Source organism: Bison bison, unplaced genomic scaffold (assembly GCF_000754665.1).
Source record: "Bison bison bison isolate TAMUID 2011002044 unplaced genomic scaffold, Bison_UMD1.0 scf7180017864371, whole genome shotgun sequence".
NCBI classification, from domain to species: Eukaryota; Metazoa; Chordata; class Mammalia; order Artiodactyla; family Bovidae; genus Bison; species Bison bison.
In genome coordinates this window covers 14,112,493-14,136,597 of record NW_011494943.1, presented here as the reverse complement: position 1 = coordinate 14,136,597, position 24,105 = coordinate 14,112,493, and the positions used below count along the sequence as shown (strand labels likewise).

At 38.3% G+C, this 24,105-nt stretch overlaps 1 protein-coding gene across 1 annotated transcript in view; it reads right to left on the bottom strand.

The window, feature by feature from the left end:
* The window catches only part of BPTF (bromodomain PHD finger transcription factor), a 146,424-nt gene that overhangs the window by 31,878 nt on the left and 90,441 nt on the right, over positions 1–24,105 (bottom strand). The window contains exons 12-19 of the mRNA XM_010856556.1: positions 17,373–17,502; positions 16,823–16,961; positions 14,903–15,082; positions 11,547–13,857; positions 7,154–7,278; positions 6,290–6,418; positions 3,733–3,883; positions 2,731–2,773 (exon numbers count right to left, since the gene is read on the bottom strand). Coding sequence (XP_010854858.1) covers positions 2,731–2,773; positions 3,733–3,883; positions 6,290–6,418; positions 7,154–7,278; positions 11,547–13,857; positions 14,903–15,082; positions 16,823–16,961; positions 17,373–17,502 — 3,208 coding nt within the window. The remainder of the gene's footprint in view (positions 1–2,730; positions 2,774–3,732; positions 3,884–6,289; positions 6,419–7,153; positions 7,279–11,546; positions 13,858–14,902; positions 15,083–16,822; positions 16,962–17,372; positions 17,503–24,105) is intronic.

Sequence of the window (24,105 nt, the reverse complement as noted above, 5' to 3'; positions counted from 1 at the left end):
GAAATGATCATGTTTTCCCAGTCCGTGCAAAGCTCCAAGCTTTCAGACTGAAAACACAAGAGACATGGGTGATCTTACTAGACACAAGGATATCGTGTGACTCAGTGGTGGAGTTTAGAACAGACAGCAAATGATGGGCCTGTAAAAGGATTTAATTTTATCATGATGATCATTTATCCAATAATAAAGAATGAGTCATTTTTTTGGGGGGGGTGGGGGGCCTTTTCCATGTGACACACAGAATCTTAATTCCCTGACCAGGGATCAAACCCAAGTCCCCTGCAGTGGAAGAATGGAGTCTTAAACACTGAACCATTAGGGAAATCCCCAAGAACAGGTCAATATTTAAATATCACTATTCAAGTTGGCAAACCTGCAATCAAGCAAGCTGAAAATTATAAACGATTTTTCTAGACTTATAATCTTCAGATCAAGTATTTTTACATAAAAATCCTTAAGGGTATTTTATACAGAATGGTATAATCTGATCTTTCAGACCATAGGGTTATCAAAGACAATGTTTCTTTCCCCATAGATTGCTGCCTTTTCCTGACAGCATACTGACACGACAGCTTACGTTTACACGTGTGAAAACTACAGATGGCATGGACTACAAACCTGGTGGGAGACCCTTTACCTTCATTATCCTATTTAATGCCTGGATCTTTAAATTATGATTTAAAGATGAGGAAACTGAGGCTCAGTTCGTAAAACTAGTCTAAGGTCAGAGAGCTCGTACATGGTGGCGCTGACTGGCACGCAAAGATCAAATTTCAATGAAGTATTTCCTGCCATCAAAAACAGCTCAGCAAAGACAGCACACCCAGTCTTTTTACTGTTACTTCTGTACATGTCCTGTATGCCTGAAAATAAAGGGAGCTCTTTTATATAACTTCTCATTTCTCAGAAGAAAAGGGGTTTAGTTTTGGATTCTTGGAAATCTCATCTGACTAAATTAGTTGTTTTTTTTTTTTAAAAAAGGAGACCAAACGCCTCCCCCTAAACACATAGCTATTTTCTGGGTCTATGCCTTTAAATATTGGAAATGTACACTCTGGGAAATATAGCCAATATTTCGTAATAACTATAAATGAAGGATAACTTCTTAAAATTACATAAAAAATTACAAGGGTAAAAGAAATCATAGATTTGATATGTCCACAGAATCTGCTGGGTTTGTACACATATTCAAAAAGGCAAGTCTGTCATTAAATTCTAGCTGTCATTATTGCCTAATTTTTGCATGAAAGAAAAAAAGTTAAGATCATCTTCACTGCTAAATTTGAAAAGCATATTAAAATGAAGACTGGCCTGTTTCAAGAAAGATTCTGAATAAAGATTTTGAAGTAATGTATAAATTAATTATATCCTGCTCTGTTCAATTAAGCTATATCCAGGATGTATGTCTATCACCTCAGAAGCTGACACATATGGGAGAAACAGAGACAACAATGCTCCTGGGGGACTTACAGGGGAAATAAATCAAGTTCAGGTTCTGACTTTCAATTGCCAGAGAAAAGTTCGTTATCAAATGATAGAAACTGACTCCCTGCCCACCCCAACCACCAAAGCAAAACCTCAGGTTACATCGTAGGGATGACAAAAGACATCCATAAAAGGGAAAACAAAACAGCTAGCCAGTCTTTCCATAAGTGGACAGACACACATGACAAGATCCAAGTGTTGTTATCTCAAACTGTGATCTAAGTAAAGATGACCCATAGTAAGCCACGGTAAAAGATATACAAGAACTTGAAAAATGTTTTATAAAATATGAGGGACAAGGTAAAATGTAAGCAAATGAAGAATCTGATTTTGTATGTAATTTTTAATTTAGTTTTGTGTCACTAAGTTAATGGTATCTATTTTATCTATATCCTGAAAATGTATATATTCAAGTTTGGCTAAAAGCTTTTATAGTATCTTCTTAACAATAATTATCAACAATAATTAACAACAATCTTCTTAACAGTAATTATCTTTTACGTGGGTCCCTAAGTTGTCAGGCACAATTTGCTTTTTCATAGGCTACAGAGATTTTATAGATCAAAATTTTGCAGGGAAAAATTGTCCTTAGAAGCTACTCATCAGGACTTTCCTAATGGTCCAGTGGTTAAGGCTCTGTGCTTCCACATGGAACTCTGCTCAATGTTATGTGGCAGCCTGGATGGGAGAGGGATTTGGGGGAGAATGGAAACATGTATACGTACAGCTGAGTCCCTTCGCTGTTCACCTGAAACTACCATAAAACTGTTTGTCAATCGGGCATACCCCAATACAAAATAAAAAGTTAAAAAAAAAAAAAAAGACTCTGCTTCCACTGAAAGAGGTGAGGGTTCAACCCCTGGTTGGAAAACTAAGATCCTGTCACACGACACGACACAGCCAGGAAAAAAAAAAAGAAACTACTCATTGAAATACAACAAAGAAGAGCTTAGACTTCAGTGTTCTTCAAATATGTACACTTTCTGCAAAAGCACAGCTTGGTATATCCACAGAATTACTTTCAAGTACTGAAATTAAGATACATGTGTGAGATACACGTAAAAACAAAACCACACAAACATATAATTACTGTGCTTTTAGCGTGCATGAATTTGGCTAAAAATGTCAATTCGTTGCCAGGTGGGACAGTACCAACTCCCCCACCTGCTGGGCAGCCAATCGCTGCTGTTTGAGGTGAGCCTCCATTTGGGCCTTGAAGTCCTCTGCCTTCTTCTGTTCACTAACCTTAGCCTGTTGCTCAACTGCTTGTGCCTTTTCTTTCTCCACTCTGCAGGGAAAGAAAGGAGGAATTTGTCAGAAACTACAGGCATACCTCAGAGATATTGTGGGTTTGGTTCCAGACCACCGCAATTACATAAATATAGCAGTAAAGTGAGTCACACGAATTTTTTTGATTTCCCAGTGCATATAAGTGATATTTACACTATTACTGTAGCCTATTAAGTGTGCAAAAGCATCACGTCTAAAAAAACGTACATACCTTAATTTAAAAAATACTTTGCTGTTAAAAAATGCTAATAATCACCTGAGCCTTCGGTGAGTACAGTGGTTAACGTCCAAGATCACTGGTGGGGAGTGGGGAGGGGGTGGGAGTAAGGTTCAGGAGAGGGGAAATGTATGTATACTTATGGCTGATTCGTGCTGTGGCAGGGCAGAAACCAACACAACGCTGTAAAGCAATTACCCTTCAACTAAAAAAGAAGATCACCGATCACAGATTATTATAAGAAATTATATAATAATGAAAAATTTTGAAATATTGTTAAGAATTACCAAAACGTGACACAGAGACACAAAGTAAACAAATGGCGTCAGGGAAACGGTGCCCACAGACTTGCTCAAGGGAGGGTGGCTACAAACCTTCAGTACGTAAAAATAAAGAACAAACAAAAAAAGCAGTTATCTGCAAAATGCAAGAAAATGAGCAGGCCTGTATCCTATCAGGCATTTGGAATCTAATATTAGGTGAAATCTGGCTAAATGTCATAAAAGTATAAAATTATCTCAATTTAAAAATAAAACATTAAATCAAGGTACTTCGCAACTGACAAGTGGATGATAACTCATAAAAATCAGGAAGAGGCCCTTAATAAACTACACACAGCTAGAGAATCAAAATGTGGATCAAAATTAGGACATACTGAATAAACTATTCAAGAATTCATTCTTGAATTCTGAAGTGACAGAAATGTTCAATATCTGATCACATGTAAGCCATTTCCTTACCTTTCAGCAAATGCCCTGATCTCCCATAATTCCAGCTCTTCCTCTGCCACCCAGGTTTCGATAATAACAGGGCCAGTTTGCTTGGGCGTTTCTGGTCTCTTTGGCCGCAGCGCACTTGATCGAAGGCCTTTCCTCTGAGGTGTAGGTGTTTCTTTGGAAAAGAAACCAGAGTATTCTAAGCAATATAGCTTCTAAAATTATAGTACTTCTGGCATCTTCTCTTATATGAAAAGCAAGGATTGGCAAAGTTTTCTTAAAGGGACAGATGGTAAATACTTTAGACTATGCAGGCCAGATGGTCTCTGTTACAACTTCTCAACACTGCCTTTGTATCATAAAAAGAGCCAAAAACAACATACATGTAAGCGAGTAAGTGTGGCTGTGTTCCAATCAAACTTTACTAACAAAAGCAGATGGTGGGTCAAAGCTTATGGGCCGTCGTTTGCTGGCCGCTGATATAAAAGTCCTATGAGCCTTTACCCAGCCTGTTCCCTCTGCCTGGACACTATTCCTAGCTCCCTTCATCCTCCTTTGACTGCTGCTTAATCATCCTTCAGACCACAGCATGGATACCACCTTCCTTCAAGAAGCACGGCATTCTCCTCCCAGGTGGGCTGTGGGGGTCTCTGACATGTGCAGCCCTGGCAATCTGTATTTCCCTATCACGGCACCGAGAAGAGGGACTGGAGAGTTGCTAATGGAAAGGAGGGATTGGAAACTATTAAGAATAGATATAATTTCCAATGATAAAGATTTTAAAAATGAAAAGTAAGGATAGACAAGCACTGAACCGTCCCATATGTTGAGGAAAAAGAGAAGCAGCAGAATCACAGGCAAGCAACAGAAGGAAACTGAAACAGTAGCGGGAGCTGGGCTGTACGAAGTGATAAAGAGTGATCTCAGAAGACTGGCAGTGCTTTGCGTGGACGGCTGAGGTCGAGACTGGCCAGGAGCACGTTCTTCCATCTGTGTGCCTCTGCCCATCAGTGCTCCAGGACGGCCCTGCTTTAATTCTACTAGTATTCCATCATCTTCTAGGACAGGTACCCTCCTTGTTGGTACTCTTTTCAAAAAAGTCATTCCTTGACATTGAAACATGTAAGATATCATGTGGGAAACGAGTTGCCGGTCCGGGTTCGATGCGCGGTGCTGGATGCTTGGGGCTGGTGCACTGGGACGACCCAGAGGGATGGTATGGGGAGGGAGGAGGGAGGAGGGTTCAGGATGGGGAACACATGTGTACCTGTGGCAGATTCATTTTGATGTTTGGCAGAACTAATGCAGTTATGTGGAGTTTGAAAATAAAATAAAATTTAAAAAAAAACAAAAAAAAACAACAAAAAAGTCATTCCTATTTATTCACCAAGATGAGCTTTTGAGTTAATTCAATCAAGCTTCAAAAAATTAAATTTATACATGTGGGGACAATTAACTTCTATAAAATAGTAAGCTTCTACCTATAGACAGCATTTTCTTTTTACACATTTCTTAACAGATTTTTCCCTAAGCACTTTTACTATATATATAAAATAAAATTATTGACTTCTGTCTAATTATAGATCTTGAATCTGGACACCTTACTGCACTCTTTTTAGTATTAATAGTTTTGATTTTCAAGTATAGTACTATCATACCTTTTGCTTCCTTGAGAATAGGGCTGGATCCCATTCTTCTACATAACTGCCACCTAGTACCTATCATTTAGCTGTCCATGTTTCTTTAGTAACTCTTTAGGCCTGTTAGGTTATTTCTATACTGAGCACTTACGTACGACACAAGAGCTTGAACCCTTGAGTCCACACATCTTCACTGACCACTTACATGTCAGATCCTGCAGCAGGCTCCAGGACTACACCCAGACAGACTTGAAGGCTTGAATCTTGGAGCTGATGGTCTGGTGTCAACCACTGCCCCACATCTTAATTATAAGAGGTATCTGTACCTTCCTCTGCTGGGCACTGTTGATTGTGGACATCACAGTGCCCAGGGGAATCTTGCTATGTTTATTATTTAAACATCCTTTTAAAAATGAAACTGTCTGTGATGAAAAAGTATTGCTTTCAAAAGTTGAATGAAGGGTTAAACCGACACTGCAGGGCAGAAACGGAGACTCTGACATAGAGAACAGAATTATGGACACCGTTGGGGAAGGAGAGGGCAGGATGAACTAAGAGAGTTGCACTGAAATATTTACACTATCATGTGTAAAACAGACAGCTAATGGCAAGTCGCTGTGTAGCACAGGGAGCTCAGCCTGATGCTTTGTGACAACCTAGAGGGGTGGGATGGAGTGGGAGGGAGGGTCAAGAGGGAGGGGATGTGTGTATACCTATGTCTGATTCATGCTGACATACAGCAGAAACCAACACAACACTGTAAAGCAATCATCCTCTAACTAAAAATAAATTTTTGTTAAAAAGGCATTTTAAGGTGCCTCCCACAAGTATCTACAGACGATGAACTATTAAACAGTTAAAGAAATAATTATAATCAAATTTCAATTCATAAAAGGTAAGGATAACAGGTGAATAATAATAGAATTCTTTCTACTCCTTACCTTTTGGTGCTTCTGGAACTCCAATGGGGCAAATGATTTTCCTGATACAATATTCAGATCGAATGCCATAAGGACCAACATCTCGCCTCTTAATTATTTCTGTCGTTGTGATTTCAGTTTCTGATGTTTCTATGGCAATTTGATTCACACAGTATTAATAACCACCCAAAATATTCAAAGAATAAAAAAGTACAACATCTGGTGCTTTAAAAAAGACACACATGGACTAAACCTCTGGAAACATTTGCTTAATGAAGAGCTGCAGCGCCATCACCAGAGTGTCCTCCTCACTGAAAATTTCTAAACTGAGCAAAATGCTGTTTGGGGACAGCTTCGTTCCTGGTGGTAAAATTCAGTCAAAATAATAAAAACCCTAGGAAAGCAGCAGCAAGCACAGGGTTCCAGGAGTCCCAGTGTATGGTATAAGAAATAACTTCTAAAACTTCACAATGGCTCACACATTAGTGATTCATCTTATAATCTAAACCCTTCCCCTACCCCCAAGATTTTATAGCATATGCTGCCAAACTTTACCAAAGCTGTGTTTTTAAAATGGGCTTCCCAGGTGGCTCAGGGGTAAAGTGCTGGCCAATGCAGGAGATGCAGGCTTCATCCCTGGGTTGGGAATATACCCTGGAGAAGGAAATGGCAACCCACTCCAGTATTCTTGCCTGGGAAATCCCATGGAGAGGAGAGCCTTGTGGGCTATCGTCCATGGGGTCACAATGAGCTGGACACTGAGCAAACTGAGCACATTTAAAAATACTAGCACTACCTTTTAATAAATAACAGATACGCTTACAAGGAACTATCAAAGAGATTTTTCTCTTTTAAACTTAAGTTAGAAAATAAGAAACCCCTTACCTGTCCGTGTGGTCCCTCCTCCTGGAGGAGCCTTAGCTGCCATGTCATCCCATCTCAGACTTGCCCACAGTAACCGCAACATAAGACTCACTCCAGCTAAGGACTTCACAGTCTGAAGTCTATACCTGAAAGAAAAACCCAGAAAAACCATGTATGTATATAAACACACATACACACACTGTATTAAACGGAAGGACTGCCTTTTGTCCTCATTGTGACTTCAATATTTATAATATGGCTTTGTAAATGCTTTGGTTATTACGTGTCCCTTAAGAAAAGAACTTTTTTATTCCCAGGCATGACATGCATCTGACAAGTTAAAAAGGGGCTGCAGTCACCTCAAATGCCATATAAATTTGTAAAACAAGAACATTTCATTGTAAGACTGATATGGAAATAATTTATACAGATTTTATAAATTTAGCCTAGTTCTAAAATATGTGTTAGAAAAATTATGAGAGAAAATAAATATGAAGAAATAAATAATGTTAGCAGTGTGATAAGTGATCTGAAGGATAAAATCTTAACTGACTGATTTTTGCTGAAACAAATCTGAAAATGTTTAATTTTCTCAAAAAGCAAAACAAAAACAAAGAAGATCTCATAAATTCAACAAGAGCTTTCCAGATGGACCAAAATTTTGTATTCAAATGGTGGTTCTGCAAAACATGGAACTACTGGATGGTAAATACTGCTAAAACTAATATCACTTTAGCAACAGTAGTATAGTTTTGGAATTCTTTGATACAATGAATAATAAAATAAAAGGACATTACTGTATTAATTACTAGTCAGAAGACAAGGGAATCTCTGTGTTCAGGTTCCTCCTAAGCACGATATACAAAGTTATCGAACATTTTACATATTATTTTAAAAATAATATTAAAAATGCATTCCAGAATGAATTTACAACTGCAATGAGTATCATGTCTTAAAAACAGTATATTGTAAAGTAGCTCTAGGCTGTCAATTCTCTACTAGCGGTTTTGAATCATTAGGTATTTAACTGACATTTCCACATACTGAAATGAATACACTGACTGTACTGTAGAGAAGAACTATGAAACGAAATTAATTTCCTCCTCTAATGGAGGTTCAGGTAAATCTTAAAACAATTTGTATTTGAAAAGCAATGCTTTCCATTCTTAATGTTAGAAAAATGAACAATGTGAGAAAAAAAAGCTCTAGCCAAAAAGTTGCTGCTGCTTCTTAACTTCCCTTTCCCACCTACAGTACTATTATTTTCTTCCCTGTACTGCCAGCGTGTGAGCCCTCTGACTTGTACAGACAGCTCTTAAATTAGAGGGCAAATGTTAAGAAGCATAGGGTAGGCGAGGGGGAGGTGTCACTTTCGGACCACACCCCTACAGAGATGCCTAGGGAACTTCAGACTCACGGGAGCAATCAGATATTTATTTGGAGGTTTTTCTCTTTCTCTTTCTTCCTCCTCTGCTCACTCTCAACAAACAATTTGAAAGTATCTCTGGTTTTACAATGGAAACACCACCAGGTGGGGAACACATCCATGCGTTAGAGCCTGTTCATTCATTTATTCATCCAAAAAGCACTTGAGTGTCATCTATGTGTTCAAATAAGTAAAAGGAGCTGGGGACACAGATGAATTTTAATCTCTTCCTACATCCTCAGGAGCTGTTAACAGAGGAAAGCACAAGGAAGCGGTTATCGGATTTGGCTCAGGGATGGGGATGAGAGCTTTGCTAGAGTCTCAAAGACAAGGGTGTGGGGGCAGCTGACCAAAGGCAACGGGGCACACACGTGCTTAGGAGGAAGGTGCATGAGGGCTCACACTTCTTCCTAGAAACCACATCTGGTGTGCTAGGACTGGAGGGAAGGGGTGTGCAGGTGTAGCAAGAGATGGAGCTGGCATGAGAGAGGAAGGCGGAAGCCAGAATGTGCTACACCAAACAGAAGAATTAAAGGACATCAGAGACCATCTCTAAGGAGATCTCTAAAATGTACACAGCTCTGCACAGGTTGTAAAGGGACGTACAGGTGACAAACACTCTCCCCCTCCCAGCCCTGCAGTAGTTAACACGTCCTCTTGATTTTTATTTTAAAAGCTTTTTGGCCGCACTGTGCAGCATGTGGGATCTTAGTTCCCTGACCAGGGATGGAACCTGCACTGCAAATGGGCAGCCTTAACCACTGACCCACCAGGAAGTCCCAACACACCTGCCTGCTCAGCTTAGTCAGAATAATCACAGGATAGATCTGTGTTTTAGAAGGATCCTTCTAATAGCACTATGGGGTCAAAGTGATCATGATACACAGAATAAGGGCCTGGGGAAAAGAGAGTACGGGAATGGACAGTGTAGAGGGAAAAAAAAAAGGCCCTAATGAGTCAATGAGACAAGTTTCACTTTTTCAATATTGCTCAGCCTTAACATTAAATTTAATAAAGACCAAACATGTGTGCCTTTGGCACTCTTAGCTCCTACTCTAAGCATCAGACATATTTTTATTCAAGTGTGAGTAGAAAAATGCGTTTCACATGCATGGTTTTTATAGCAATATATATATATATTTTTAAATGCATTCTGAAGTCAAAAATAATTACATTTTTACCCATGCCTCCGTTAGGTAGAAGGGTTTATGGTTCTCTCAACCTCAGCAAATTAAGACATTAGCATATATCTGAAGGCAATACCTGTTTCAAATGTATAGGAAGGTATTTCCATCTCATTTCTCATTGAAAAATGAGAAATGAACTAAACAGATACAACCTGTGCCCCCAGTGCATATTAAAACATAACAGTACAAGGCTTCTGACACCCAGCCGTGCAGAGAAGGGCCCTGGGCAACATGGGAACAGAACTGGCTCAGAGAACAGTGCTTCCCAGTCAAGCCTACCTTCCATTTCAGAATAGAAAGGAGCAGAAAGGTGGGCCTCCACAAGTGCCAGGTCACTTTAATTAAAGTATTTGTACACAGTAACTTTTCCAGTGGGAAAGAAGTTACCTGCAGGACAGTCAAGGATACATTTGGGGACCGCTCTCAATGAAGAAAGCAGAAAAGTGCAGAGTAATCCTACAAATCCATGAATTGTAATGAAGAGTTCCTTGATTCCCTGCAGGATTCTGCAAATCCTTCATTGCAGGCCCTGCAGAGAAATTGTACTTTTCAGCTGTCTCTATTGAATGTGTAATGGAGTGATGATATTTAATTCAAATCAAAAGATGAGTTATTAAAAAACTTGGTCAAACCAACTATGGTCATATTAATTCCTTCATACTGAGTATTCATTACAGTCTTTGTTTTTTTAATGCTAACTGTAATATAAAGAAAACCGAAAAAGTATGATTTCAACTTAAAGAAACCGTATTAAAGACACAAAGACATGAAGCCTAAAGTGAAATGGCGTCTGCTCAGGAACTTGCTGACGTCATGAACTTCAGGATCTTAGGCGAAAACTAACTGCAAATAAGACCGTTCCTGGCTTCTGCGCCTGTCCCATAGAACTCCTTGTTTTTGATGTTCATGTTCCATCCTTTTCAGATGTAAAGGTGAAGAGATAAAAAGACGAGGCCATGGAAAAGGACAAAGCAAGGGGCAAATATGTGAAATGCGATACAGCAGATAAAAGGACTGGACTGAGATTCAGGAAAACCAGGCACTGCTCCTAACTCCCCCTGTGGCCAGAGGCAAGTTACTACGCGCTGAAAAAAGATAACGAATTTCTAAGCTCCTTCCCCAATTTAAAACTACATGATTTTACAACTGCCAACTCTTTGTACTTATGACTCATCCTCAAAGCTTAATGCCCAGAAAATTTTAAATTAAGACTATTTCTGGGTTTAAAAAAATTCTCTAAGGAATCTCAGATTACCTTTCCTCACAAAAATAACAGAGAACTCCAAAACAAATGTTTACATTGCAAATAAGTTACATTCAGGAAGATTTCTACATTATGATGAACCTTGTGTGAGTCATAGGCATGTCTCCTATGTCTTCTGTTTTTATGAATTATCTGATAGAAATATTCAATAAAACACAAACATTCCAGAAGGTTGATGAGTATCTAATTCTGTGATTATTTCATTCCCAAAGCAAACACATGGCAATATCTGGAAGGTTAGACCACAAAAACAACTATGTTTGACACATTTCTTGTGTCTTATGAAAAGTGAAGTTGAGTTTCATTTTAAAAGATTCCCTTACATTTTCAGTCTTTAAACATTTTTTTTTCCCTAAGCAAGCTTTAGTACCTACCAGCTGGCCGAGTTAAAAACTCTGTATCTTATTTCCATTACTAACATGCCCATTAAATATATATTTCCCTGTTTTGTTTCTATTATCTCATAAATGAGATATTCTTATTAGACAATTTTTCTAAAACTTTCTCCCTCCCTCAAATGCATTTGAAAGTACATACCTCCAAGTGATACCAAAGGTTGGTCTAGGAGAAGGATATGGCCATATATCCAAGGCAGGTTTTGCATTGTAATTAAAGTAAGGGACTTCTCGGATTCCTCCTTTTCTGGCCAATTTTTTTAGGTCATCATTGGGCAAAACAAATATGCTCTTCTTGCTGCTCTTGGTGATAAACTTTCTGTACGATGGCAGAGCTGTACCTGAACGAGTCTTTTTGGGTCTTGAAAACTTCATGAGTTTCACTTTGTCTCTTGTGGAATATTCTTTGCTCACGGTCATAGATGTTACCAGAGTGCCTCCTGCGGTGGTCAGCGAGTCTGTCACTGTTGTGGTGACCACAGTTTTGCTCTGCTCCTTCACAGAGATGATGTCCACGTCACTGCCTGCAGAGGGCGTGGAAAGCTTGGTTACTGTTGTAGTGGTGGTCGTGACAGTGGACTTGGCACAGTTTTCCGTGGAAGAGACCACAGTCTGCTTATCGCCCTTTGCTACCTTAATTACGGTTTTTGATTCTGTGGCCACTGTAGACGTCATGGTGGTGACTTCTGTGATGACCGTTTTTCTTTTAGGTTCTCCATTGACATTTTCATCTTTGTTGGTGGGCAGGCCATTTTCATCAATAAAATCATTACTGAGGTTAGATTCCTCTCCAGAAGTAACAGGGGACGAAGTAACTTTCTTAACTTTGGAGATGTCAATTTCCATATCTTCTACCTGATTGGATGAACTGCCTTCTGGACAAGACGGCAGAGGCATGGCGGCCTGGGCACTCTCAGACTCTTTGGTTGATGGCAGTGTCTCCAGGCTATCATGGTAGTCACCTTCAGCATCCGAAGACCTCAGTAAACATGATTTTGTTTCCAAGTTGTTTTTTTCATTAAAATCTTCCATGATGACATCACCATTCATGAATGGCTTTACAGTAGATTCTTTAACAGTCAAAGGCTTGATATCATTTTCAGGAATAATTTTATTTATATTATTAACCTTTGGTTCAATGTCACCACTTCCTATTTTACTCTCAGAGATGTCTCTCAAGCATTCACCTTTCAAATATACTTTAGCTTTATTATCTTTTCCATTTATTTGAAAGGTACTTGCTTTCTGTCCTTTCTTTTCAGACTCTCGGTTTTCATTATTCTTTTTATCAGTGACACTTTTCAGACTGTTTTGATCGATACATTTATTAAGTGCTCTATCCTCTAGTTTCTGATCTTGACTTGGCTTTCTACCATTTGCGTCATTTACCTTACTCTGCAGCCTGTCATCACAGCTTCCAGTAGTCTTATCTGAAACAAATTCACGTTTCAGTGGTTCAAAGCCTTCACTACCTTGTTCTTGAGTTATTAACTGTTCAGAAATACTTTCATTGCTATTTTGAACAATCATATCTTCTTCACTGCTGTCCTGAACAGACATAGTATCAGAACTATTTTCCAAAGTGCTATTGTATTCAGAGTCACATCCCAGTTTTCCTTCAAAGTCTACTGCTTTTGACAGAGACGGGATATCTCTATCATCAGTACTTTTAGGTACTGATGGAAGCAAAGGGCTCTGGGAGGGACACACAGTGGTGTCATTATCTTCCTGTATGAATGGTTTTCTGTTCTTATAGATCAAAGTGCCAATTTCATCTGCGCTAGCTAGTTTAGGGTCATCAATGAGAAAATCAGTTCCTTTTGTTTTCATCTTACTGGGCTCCTGGCCTTCACTGGCAGGGTCAGAGAGACCCTCGTCCATGTCATTTCGAACAGAATTTTGTTTTTGACAGTGTGTGTCTGCACTCTGAATGGAGACATCCTCTAACATTTGATCTTTTGAATAAAGTTTGTTTGCTGTATGATCAGGGTCAGTGATTCCAAGAATTGAGGAATCACTCTGTGAACATCCCCGAGTAGAGTCTTCGGATTTATCGTTACTTGTGTTAGAGCTCTGTTCTTGTGTAAGCAAGTCACTCTGACATCCTTCTTTTACTTTCGTTATGACTGGTGACTCAGACAGACTTTTCACAGAACTTGTAGGGGTCTTTCCCGAACCTTTAATCCCACCCTCCAACTTCATTTTTTCGTGGCGTTGTTTTTCTTCCAGTGTAAACTGTTTAATTCTCCTTTCCAGAAGTCCATCTAGTTTGGATGATTTGATTTTCTTTTTATAACTAGTCCTTAGATGAAAACCCTCACTGACATTGACCACATCTACTTGAGAGCTTTCCTGACAATTTACATGGGACTCTGTTTTCACATCATCATCTATTTCCATCGGTTCTTCTTTAAAGGATTTATCATTGTCAGAATCTAAAACTTCTTTTACATCTGTGAAACAAAGACATTGATATAAATGTAGTTTTTAGCCTGAAATGTGGAATTCATGATAATATTTTTATTTTAAAAAAATACCAGTTTTTCTTACTTTTATTCAAAATCTTAACTATAAATAGCTATATATTTAAAAGTTCCTGATATGATTAAAGTAGGTCAATGGACAGGGCTAAACTTTATAAAAGGTTAAAAACCACATACATACCAAATATTTAAATATTCTGATTCTCAATATCTAAAAATGATGGAATGTCACAATAAAAAATTAGTACATGATATCTATTGCATACACCAGTACCTTCACGTAAGATTTCATTTATTTTAGGCTTATAAAACATCTTAAGGCTTATGCATTATCTAACTCCTTTAGTTTTTAAAAAACTGTTCACAAAAGACAAGTTCCTCAAAAGGCTGAACACAGAGTTTTCTTTGATTCAGCAATTCCATCCCTACATATTTACCCAAGAGAAATGAAGACATTTGTTCACCTAAGAACTTCTATACAAATGTTCTTATTACCATTATTCTTAACAGCCAAAAAGACAGACGTTCATCAACTGATGAATGGATAAACAAAACATGACGTATTCATACACTAGAATATTACGTGTAAATAAAAAGGAATGAACTATTGATATTAATATACGCCACAACATGGAAGAACTCTGAAAATATGCAAAGTGAAAGAAGCCAGACACAAAGGAGCACATACTACCTGATTCCATTTATACGGAATGTCCAACACAGGCAAATCCATAAAGACAGAAAGCAGATTGGGATTTAGGGAAGATAGAGGACCAACTGCTAGTGGATATGAGGTTTCTGTTTGGGGTGATGAGAATGCTCTAAATTGAGCGTGGTGACTGCTGAACAACTCTGTGAACTGTACACTCTAAGTGGATGAAGTATATGGCATATGAACCATGTTTCAATAATGCTATTATCGAAAAGAAACAAAGCAGTACCTTTCCTGCTGTGCCAACTAGATCCAGTGCTTTCTTATCACCCCCAGGTGCCCTCCACACTTGACTCTCCTTACCTTGATCCTTCTTCTCAGTAACCTTTGAAATGTCCATTTCACTTTGGTCTGCTCCTTTTGCAGCATCAGAGTCTTTTACCTCGCCTTTCTCAGAATCAGGCTCTGTTTTTATCTTTTTTGGGCTTCGTGGACTTTTCCTTCTATCCGATTCATCCATATTTTCATCCATGTTATTTTTAACTAAAAAGAACCAAGTACATAGTAATTACAAGTATGTCAAATGTTAGCAATTTACTTTAATACACCTACTTTAGTGGAAATTATGAAGTATATTCCAGCAATTTATACCTTATTTTTAATTCACAAAACGAAAATTGAATATACTACATACTTTCTTACATGCTGAGCTGACTTAAACCATAGAAGTAAAGACTACACTTGAGACGCACGTCAGGAATCTTCACATAGGACACTATTTCGCTCTCTTCACTGACCCCAGAAAGTCTGCATCGGTGGTTTCTAACATAGTTTGTATTACAGAACCATATTAGAACTGGATAAAGCTATGATTCCCTATCTAGGGAAAAAGTACATACAGAAGCTTTTGTTAATAAATTTCAATGGATTCTTAGATAGAATTGAAGTTTATCTATGGACTCCCAGGTTAAGAATATTTAAGTCTGTGTCACTGAAAAGAGAAAAAAACAAATGCAAAGTGTGGCCTTGTTTGGATCTGATTTACTACAAGTTTTTTCCCCTGCTGACAACTGATCAGGGAGGAAAAGACTCAAAAGATGCTCCAAGACCAACATGGCACCTGCTGGCTGGATAAAGGCCCAGCATTAAGACAATAGAAAACCCCATGCCAAGGAAATTGGATACAAAATAAATTTGCAAAAGCCTAAATGTTTTGTATATCAATAATCTGGATTTTACTACATAGGACAAAGCAGGTCAGACACAATTAAAAGCTCTCCATAATTCTAACTGCTACACAGTAACTAGAGCAATGAAATGATAATAAAAAATTAATCTTTTGGAATTTATTATAATGGACATTTAGCTCGAATATAATCAGATAAGTAAGTGAATACTTAATATTTCTATTTAGCAAATAGTTATTGAGCATCTACTAAAGGTAGTTCAATGACAACTTTAATAGTTTCAAAAATCTACCAGTCTAGGTTTCACAAGAACCATTCACAAGTAAGCCAAATCAGTTAGCTAAGCGTGTACTTATTTGGCCTACAACACAGGTTTCCCGAACAAAAATCGTACCACACCATAAATCAGCAAATTATACTGCAGAGTGAACAGATCTGCTTTTGAAAATCACTTAGATAACAAAGGAGACTTGACAAGGTAGAGTGCAGAAAGGGGAACGGAAGCCAGGAGACACAGGTTTTAGCCAGGATTCGATTACTCTTCATCTGTGTGAGCGTCAGTACGTCCCTTAACATCTTCATGAAATAATTTGTTCATGTAACATGAGTTTCAAAATACATGGTCTCCTAAAAGGACAGTTTACCTCTAGAGTTCTGTGATTCTAAATTCTGAAGTCATCAGCCAATGGCATAAACTGAATTAATATCTCCTTTACGTGACAGTGTTATGGAAGCCTCTACTGCTTTCTTTCTGGTTTGGTTCTATGTTACAATGCTGAAGTCACCAGATATTTGATTCCTCAAGAAGTTAAGTAGTATTGAATTTAAGATTTTAGAAAGACAATTAAGTAGCTGAGGTCTTCTTTCTTTCAACAAGTTCTATTCTCTCACCTTTTTAAGCTAGAATCCTAAGTATCAAAATCCTGTGAATAAAGGTAATTTTAAAAATGAGAGCTTGTTAAACTACATTAGTAATTTTACACATTCTAGAAAGAATTTCAGAAAAACTTTTATCCAAAATATTGTCAATATACTACAAATTTGTAAGAATGTGGATCAGAAAAAATTATGCAGGAAAACAGCTTCAGTTACTTACCTCCTTCTACTGACTTTCTGTAATGCACATTGGTATTGCCTGGCAATTTAGGAACAAACCTATAAACATGAGTTTTACTAATCCAGCTCCAACCACCGTATCCTGTTACTCGGTATTCCTCTCCTTTTTGTTTCCAAACCTGGTGTAAATAAAAACATGCTGATTAAACAAGAATGAAAATGTTTTATAAAGCACATGTGGTTTTACATATTTTTACCAAATAAAATCAACAGTCAGGCAAATTAATTTGCCAATTTTATTTTCACCCAGAATCAAAGATTTCTGAAGAAACTTAAATATTCCTGTCTGATACAAAAAAATGTAAAAAACAATTTTACATTTTATAACAATTTCTACAAATTGGTCTGATGACTCACATATATTTTACTAATAAAAACCTATGCTTATAAAATTGCTAGATTTACTTCATTCAAACTATGTTAATTAAGAGTGTATCAAAAGTAAAATAAAATTACTAAGTATTCAAAGTCACAGAATCAAAGTCTCAGAAATGGCTAACACTTTTAAATAACATCATACTAAAAATTACCTGATGTTTAACTGGAAATGTGTATTTTACCCATGTAGCTTGTTGCATTGTTTCTTCCTCTTCTTGTTTTTTCTCCTTTTTTTTGACTTTCTCCTTTTCTTCTCTTTCAATTGATGTCATTCTATGTAACCTAAGAATGTATGAATAGAAAGATAGAATTACATTTAAAAAGTAAAAAGATAAAAATACAGTACTGAAGATTAGGAAGGTAAAAGCAAAGAATGATTAACTGTAATTCCACAACCCAGAAAACTGAAAAGTCACAAAAATAAGCAGATATACAATTATGTAATAGTAGAAAATCAAACAGTACAAAAAGGCAAAAATAAAACTTGCTGTCCTTCCCATATGCCTCTCCATAAGAAATAACTCATTTATAATTTATTTCATGCATATACCAACATTATAATCACACAAAGGATGTTATATTATAAATACAATTACACAGTTTTTAATCAATGGAAAACTGCATAGATCTTTCCAAACCCTAAGATACATTATCTTCTTGCCTCCCCCCAAAAAGATCAACAAGCCCCAAAACTTTTATCAACCAATATTTCTATTTAGCATTTGGGGCTGTAGCGCCTTCACAGGGTCCACTAACATAGAATTTAGGCTTCCTACTAGCAGAGAGACAGGGACCCTGCTTTTGGGTGACTGGAAGGGTTGGGCAGGAAGGACCACATTAATCAGGCAATAATCATTAGGCATACAGCATAGACCATGCTCTTTTTTTCAGGCAGGAAATCAGATACCACTGCACCTATCTGTAAGGAGATGGGTGAGTCTGTGGTGAGGTTTTAAGTTGATTACACTAGATTTCTGTGAATGGGAGTATTTTCCATAAAAAAGAACATTAACCAAAATCTACAAAGGAGCTCCTGTCTCTAAAAGCCCTAGTGGTAGAAGAACTGCTTTTATCATACCCTACCCAGAAGTAGATAATTTCAAATGCACAGCTATATGGAAAGAAGAAAGAGCTCTTTTGTTAACTGGGGGAGCGGTAGGTGCTACAAAGATGTAAGAGGGGATTTAATTCTTTTTTATTTCTCCATCCTTCCACCAAAATCCTTCTATCTCCACTTTGAAACAAGTTTCATGTCCCTATAACTACAGGACCCTAGAATCTGTTAACTGCACACAACTAGTATAGCAAAGGTTCTTCATTCTCTCACAAATGACAGGAGAAGAGGAAAGGGAGGAAATTCTCACCAGGGACTAACTTAGTCTCAAATACCATAGATTTGCAGCCACTCCTGGAACCAGGGAGTGGGGCAAGGTCTGTAGGCACAGCTTGGTGGAAAACCAGACAGCCTCAGCTTTCCAGACTACAGGAGTGACTGAGCCACAAGCAAGCAGCATTTCTCAACAGGGATTTTGTGGGCTCAGCTTTAAACTCCTATGAAAGGCCAGGTATGGCACAGTGACTGAGCCATCTTCACAGATGGTGGCCAGAAAGGAAGCACTGTCTGGGGAGAACACCAGTGCACTGACACTCTGGGAACACACAGCTAAGCCTGGCACTCAGCCTGTGGTCTTGGTGTTCATGGGAGGAACAGGTCCATCTTCATCACCAAAGACAAACGCTTTTCTTTGCTGGGGATGCCAGGCCAGTGAGGTAGTATTGTAGCTAACCTACTATTTCCCTCTACCAGAGCAGTTTCTATTGTTCTCAACACCTCTGAGACAATCCTTATGGGAAAAAGCAGCAAGAAAGGTGAGCTATGAAAGGGTTCACTTCTGCGTGGTTGGGCAGAAATCCTGGCTACTGCTGGCAGCCTGGTGACCCCAGGAATCAAACCCCTGGAGGCTGGTAGTCTGAGCCTCCACAGGCTGCTCCACACTGGGGGGCACACTGGGCACAGGGGCTTCCTCCATACGTCCGCGGTTCACAGAGACCCCGGGCCACCAAGTGCGGAATGAGCCTCACTCTATTCCCCATGTCCATGGGGCTTTGCTGTGTCTGTCTTCCTATTTCTTAGTAAACATGTTTCCCACTGGTAGGATGGCTGAGTCCAAAGAGTATTGTATTTAAAATGCTGACAGTGCCCAATTGCTCTGCAGAATTACACACTTCACGTCGCCATCAACTCTAGTCACCCTGCTTTCCCATACCTTCACTCAAGTCAGTACCAAATTTCTAATTAGCCCAACGGAGAGAGAAGAAATACTGTCTCATTGTTTTTTATTTACATTTAATTATGAGAGAAGTAACCCCCTTTTATTAAAAATGTCTACTAGCCTTTCACATTTATTTTGCTGCCAAATGCCTGTTCAAATCCTATGTCTTGTCGGTAATGGATATTTCATTTATAAAAAAGATCTTTTTCATTTTAAAGGAAAGTTTCCATTTGTGGTGCAAATATTTTTCCTCAATGTCTCAGCTGTCTTTTAAGTTTGATTATATTATTTTTCCACTGAGAATTTTAAATACATATATCCACTTTACTCATCTATGGCATCTGGGTTTTATATCTGTTTGAAAAGAAAGTATCACAACAAAAATATAAATTAATCCATGCTCTCTTTTTAAGCTTTCTGTTACTGTTTTTAACAGTATGTTGTTTTTCTTTTTAATCCTCATTTGTCTGATGAATGTTTTTGCTGAAGCAGGAATTTGGATGATATTTTCCCCACACACACCCTCCTTCCTTGTCTGACAGGAAAAGTTATCACAGTAGATTTCCATGTGCGTTTCGGTTTATTTTTGGATTCTCTGTTTGATTCCATTGCTCTACTTTTTCTCTAGGACAAAGTATTTTGACTATTGTAGCTTCAAAACACATTCTAAATATCTAATCCTTTTTCTGTAACACCTGTTTTCCTTTTCTTACACATTAAGTTTTCTAGAGGAAATACTAGTATCATTTTGGTCAAGTCTCCCTTACCCTCCAAACGGAAAACTATTCACATTGCAAATGAAAATTAATTTTGATAGATTAAATTAGCATAATTAGTATACTGCATGGAAGCATATGATGTTTCTTTCCATTTACTCAAATTATATCCTTTATATCTTTTCTTTCTGGTGGGGGAGGCGCTGAGGGGAGGGGGTGCTGCCACCGTGTGGCATGTGGATCCCAGTTCCCCAACGAGGGACTGAACCCACCATGGAAGTGTGAAGTCCTAACTGCTGGACTGCAGAGGAAGTCCCAAGGTAGCCTTTATATATACATATATATATATAAATGATTTCTTCACATGCCCTGAATTAAATTTATTCCTGGTTTGAGGTATTGTGTTATTGCTGGATATTTTCTTCATTATAATCTTTAAAAACACGGAAACTGTAACCAGGTTAAGAAACATACCCTTGTCAACAACAACTACATCCTAAGCTACAATGTCCCACCCCAGGCAGGCATTATGCTGACTTCTGTGCTGTGCTATCATTTCCTTGTTTTTCTTCATAGTTTCACAAGCACCTACATGTGTGTCCTGAAAACCCAGTAGCAAGAATAAAACCAGCTGCATGAGCAAGAGCAATGTTGTCATTATTAAAAAAAGCACCCCAGGAAAAAATAATCTTGTCTCCAGGTCACACTTCACAAGTTAAGAGCTTCTTGTGATGCAATCACAGGGTGGGGCCATCAGCAAGGGCTAGAAGACGCTCCACACTCAGGGAACCCGGCAGGACCGGGTGTAAACAGCTGCACTGCCCAGAAAGCAGACTGCTCTGCACTTGCTGCTTCCGTGCTTTTCAAGGGTTCTGTAGTGTGACTGGTGAAAATTCTCAGTTCTCCCCCACTGACTTGGGATCTGCGTTTCTTGGTTAGGGTACCCCTTGTTCACCTGCAATACTGCTTCCACAGCTACACGGCACTGCATTCTCTGTGGTTTCCCTTGTCCCTATTGGTTTATGCTTTGAAACAAAATCCCTTTGCCATAGCTATGGTGGAGTTCAGTAGGCAACAAAACTAAATGGACTTTTTAATTTGTTATTTTAACTCAGAACTCTCACTGTATTTTTCTCATGGTTACTATTCGTATATATAAATCCTATTGTAGAGTATAGGGGCCACCTTATTTAATTTTCATATTGTTTTACAGTTTTTCAGTCAATTAGGTATATAATTAAACCAACTTAAATAACTATCCCTACATTTACCTATATGTTTTACTTCTCTTGGCAAACTGCATTAACTAATACTTTTAGGAAAAGTTAACAGTAACAGTGGGGATTCTCTTGTTTTGTTCCACCTAAATGTTAATGGGAAAACTTCAAGAGTTCCATAAAAAAACATGATGGTTTGGTTTGAAATGTATCTTTACAACCAAGCAGGGTGGGTGGGGGTAATTACTCATCTATCTCTAGTTACTTGAGTATTTTTTAATACTTAACACAAGAATTAATAATGAACTCATATCTTCTTAATAAACAAATACCCTCCTGACATCTAAAGAGAAAATCAAAGTTTTCCCTGACTTCTTAAGATAACATGGTATTAATAATCTCCTAAAAACAGACAAACATTCCATGCCTACAGGAAGTCAATTTTGTCATGATTTATTATTCTTTTAATTTACTCCTGAGTATATTTCCTAATGCTTTAAGATTTCCTGCATATACTTCTATTTGCTATTATTAATCAATGGTAAATATTAATAAATGAGACAGGATCTTACTTTTCCATTTAACTATTTGCCTATTTATCAAGTTATAACACCGACAGAACTAATGCACAAGATTTCCTTTTTTCCATATGGAACAATTTAAATAGAATTACCTGTTTTCCTAAAATTTGAAAAACTTTCTTATGAAATCATCTGGTCCTGCCCAAATCCTTACTCTGATAGGCACAGTGATATCCTTCAAACTGAACCAGAAATTCTTTTCGTGCCTAAAAGCATGGCCTCTGCCCTACGTCCAATGGCTGAGACCTGTGGAACTCCTCCTTCTCAACCCTTTTCCCACCCAAAACAAGGCGTTCAACAGGATGCTTTCTCTACAGATGTAGGAAGCCTGAGTGCTATGTCAGTGGACTCTGAAGGTTTGAAATCACCAGTATCAGTGACAGAGAATCAGAAATGTTCTTGATATTGGTTATTTGTCCTTTGACCTCTCCCTTTTTTTTTATTCCTGATAATCTCATAAAGATTAGTAAACTGTAATAGTATCTAAGTTATTTTTAATCCTAGGAAGAATTTAAGTCCATTCCATTTGTATAAGCTTATATCAGGAGCAGCAATTACATTCAAAATAGGAGGGAGAAAGGAGAGAGGGAAAAAAGTATCTGTAAGATTACAGGTTGGCGGGGGAGGAGTGGGGAAGACTACAGAAAACTTACAGCGACCTTTGACAGATAAAAAATATTTAGCAGGCATACTTACTTTTCTTTAAAATTTTTCATTATAAGGTAAAACACAGCTGTAAAAAGCAACACAAAATATATATTTTTAAAAGTATAGCATTATATCTTTGGAGTGGGCTCAAAGGGGCAGGGAAGGCAGGAGGAGTCTTTAGTTCAGTCCGTGGTGTCTCTCTGCGACCCCATGGACTGGAGCACACCAGGCTTCCCTGTCCATCACCAACTCCCGGAGATTGCTCAAACTCAGGTCCATCGAGTCGGTGATGCCATCCAACCAACTCATCCTCTGTCATCCCCTTCTCCTCCCGCCTTCAATCCTTCCCAGCATCAGGGTCTTTTCCAATGAGTCAGTTCTTCACATTAGGTGGCCAAAGTATTGGAGCTCCAGCTTCAGCATCAGTCCATCAATGAATATTCAGGACTAATTTCCTTTAGGATGGACGGGTTGGATCGCCTTGCAGTCCAGGAGACTCTTCAAGAGTCTTCAACACCACAGTTGAAAAGTATCAATTCTTTGTACTCAGCTTTCTTTATAGTTCAACTCTCACATCCATACATGACTACTGGAAAAATCACACCTTTGACTAGACGGACCTTTGTTGGCAAAATAATGTCTCTGCTTTTTAATATGCTATCTAGGTTGGTTATAACTTTTCCTCTAAGGATCAAGCGTCTTTTAATTTCATGGCTGCAGTCACCATCTGCAGTGATTTTGGAGCCAAGAAAATAAAGTCTGTCACTGTTTCCCATCTATTTGCCATGAAGTGATGGGACCAGAGGCCATGATCTTAGTTTTCTGAATGCTGAGTTTTAAACCAACTTTTTAACTGTCCTCTCTCACTTTCATTAAGAGGCTCTTCAGTTCTTCCTCGCTTTCTGCTATAAGGGTGGTGTCATCTGCATATCTGAGATTATTGATATCTCTCCCAGCAATCTTGATTCCAGCTTGTGCTTCATCCAGCCTAGCATTTCTCATGATGTACTCTGTATATAAGTTAAATAAGCAGGGTGACAATATAGCCTTGACGTACTCCTTTCTCGATCTGGAACCAGTCTGTTGTTCCATGTCTAGTTCTAACTGTTGCTTCCTGACTTGCATACAGACTTCTCAGGAGGCAGGTAAGGTGGTCTGGTATTCCCATCTCTTGAGGAATTTTCCACAGTCTGTTGTGATCCACACAGTCAAAAGCTTTGGCATAGTCAATAAAACAGAAATAGATGTTTTTCTGGAACTCTCTTGCTTTTTCCATGATCCAGCGGATGTTGGCAATTTGATCTCTGGTTCCTCTGCCTTTTCTAAAACCAGCTTGAACACCTGGAAGTTCACAGTTTACGTATTGCTGAAGCCTGGCTTGGAGAATTTTGAGCATTACTTTGCTAGCGTGTGAGATGAGTGCAATTGTGCGGTAGTTTGAGCATTCTTT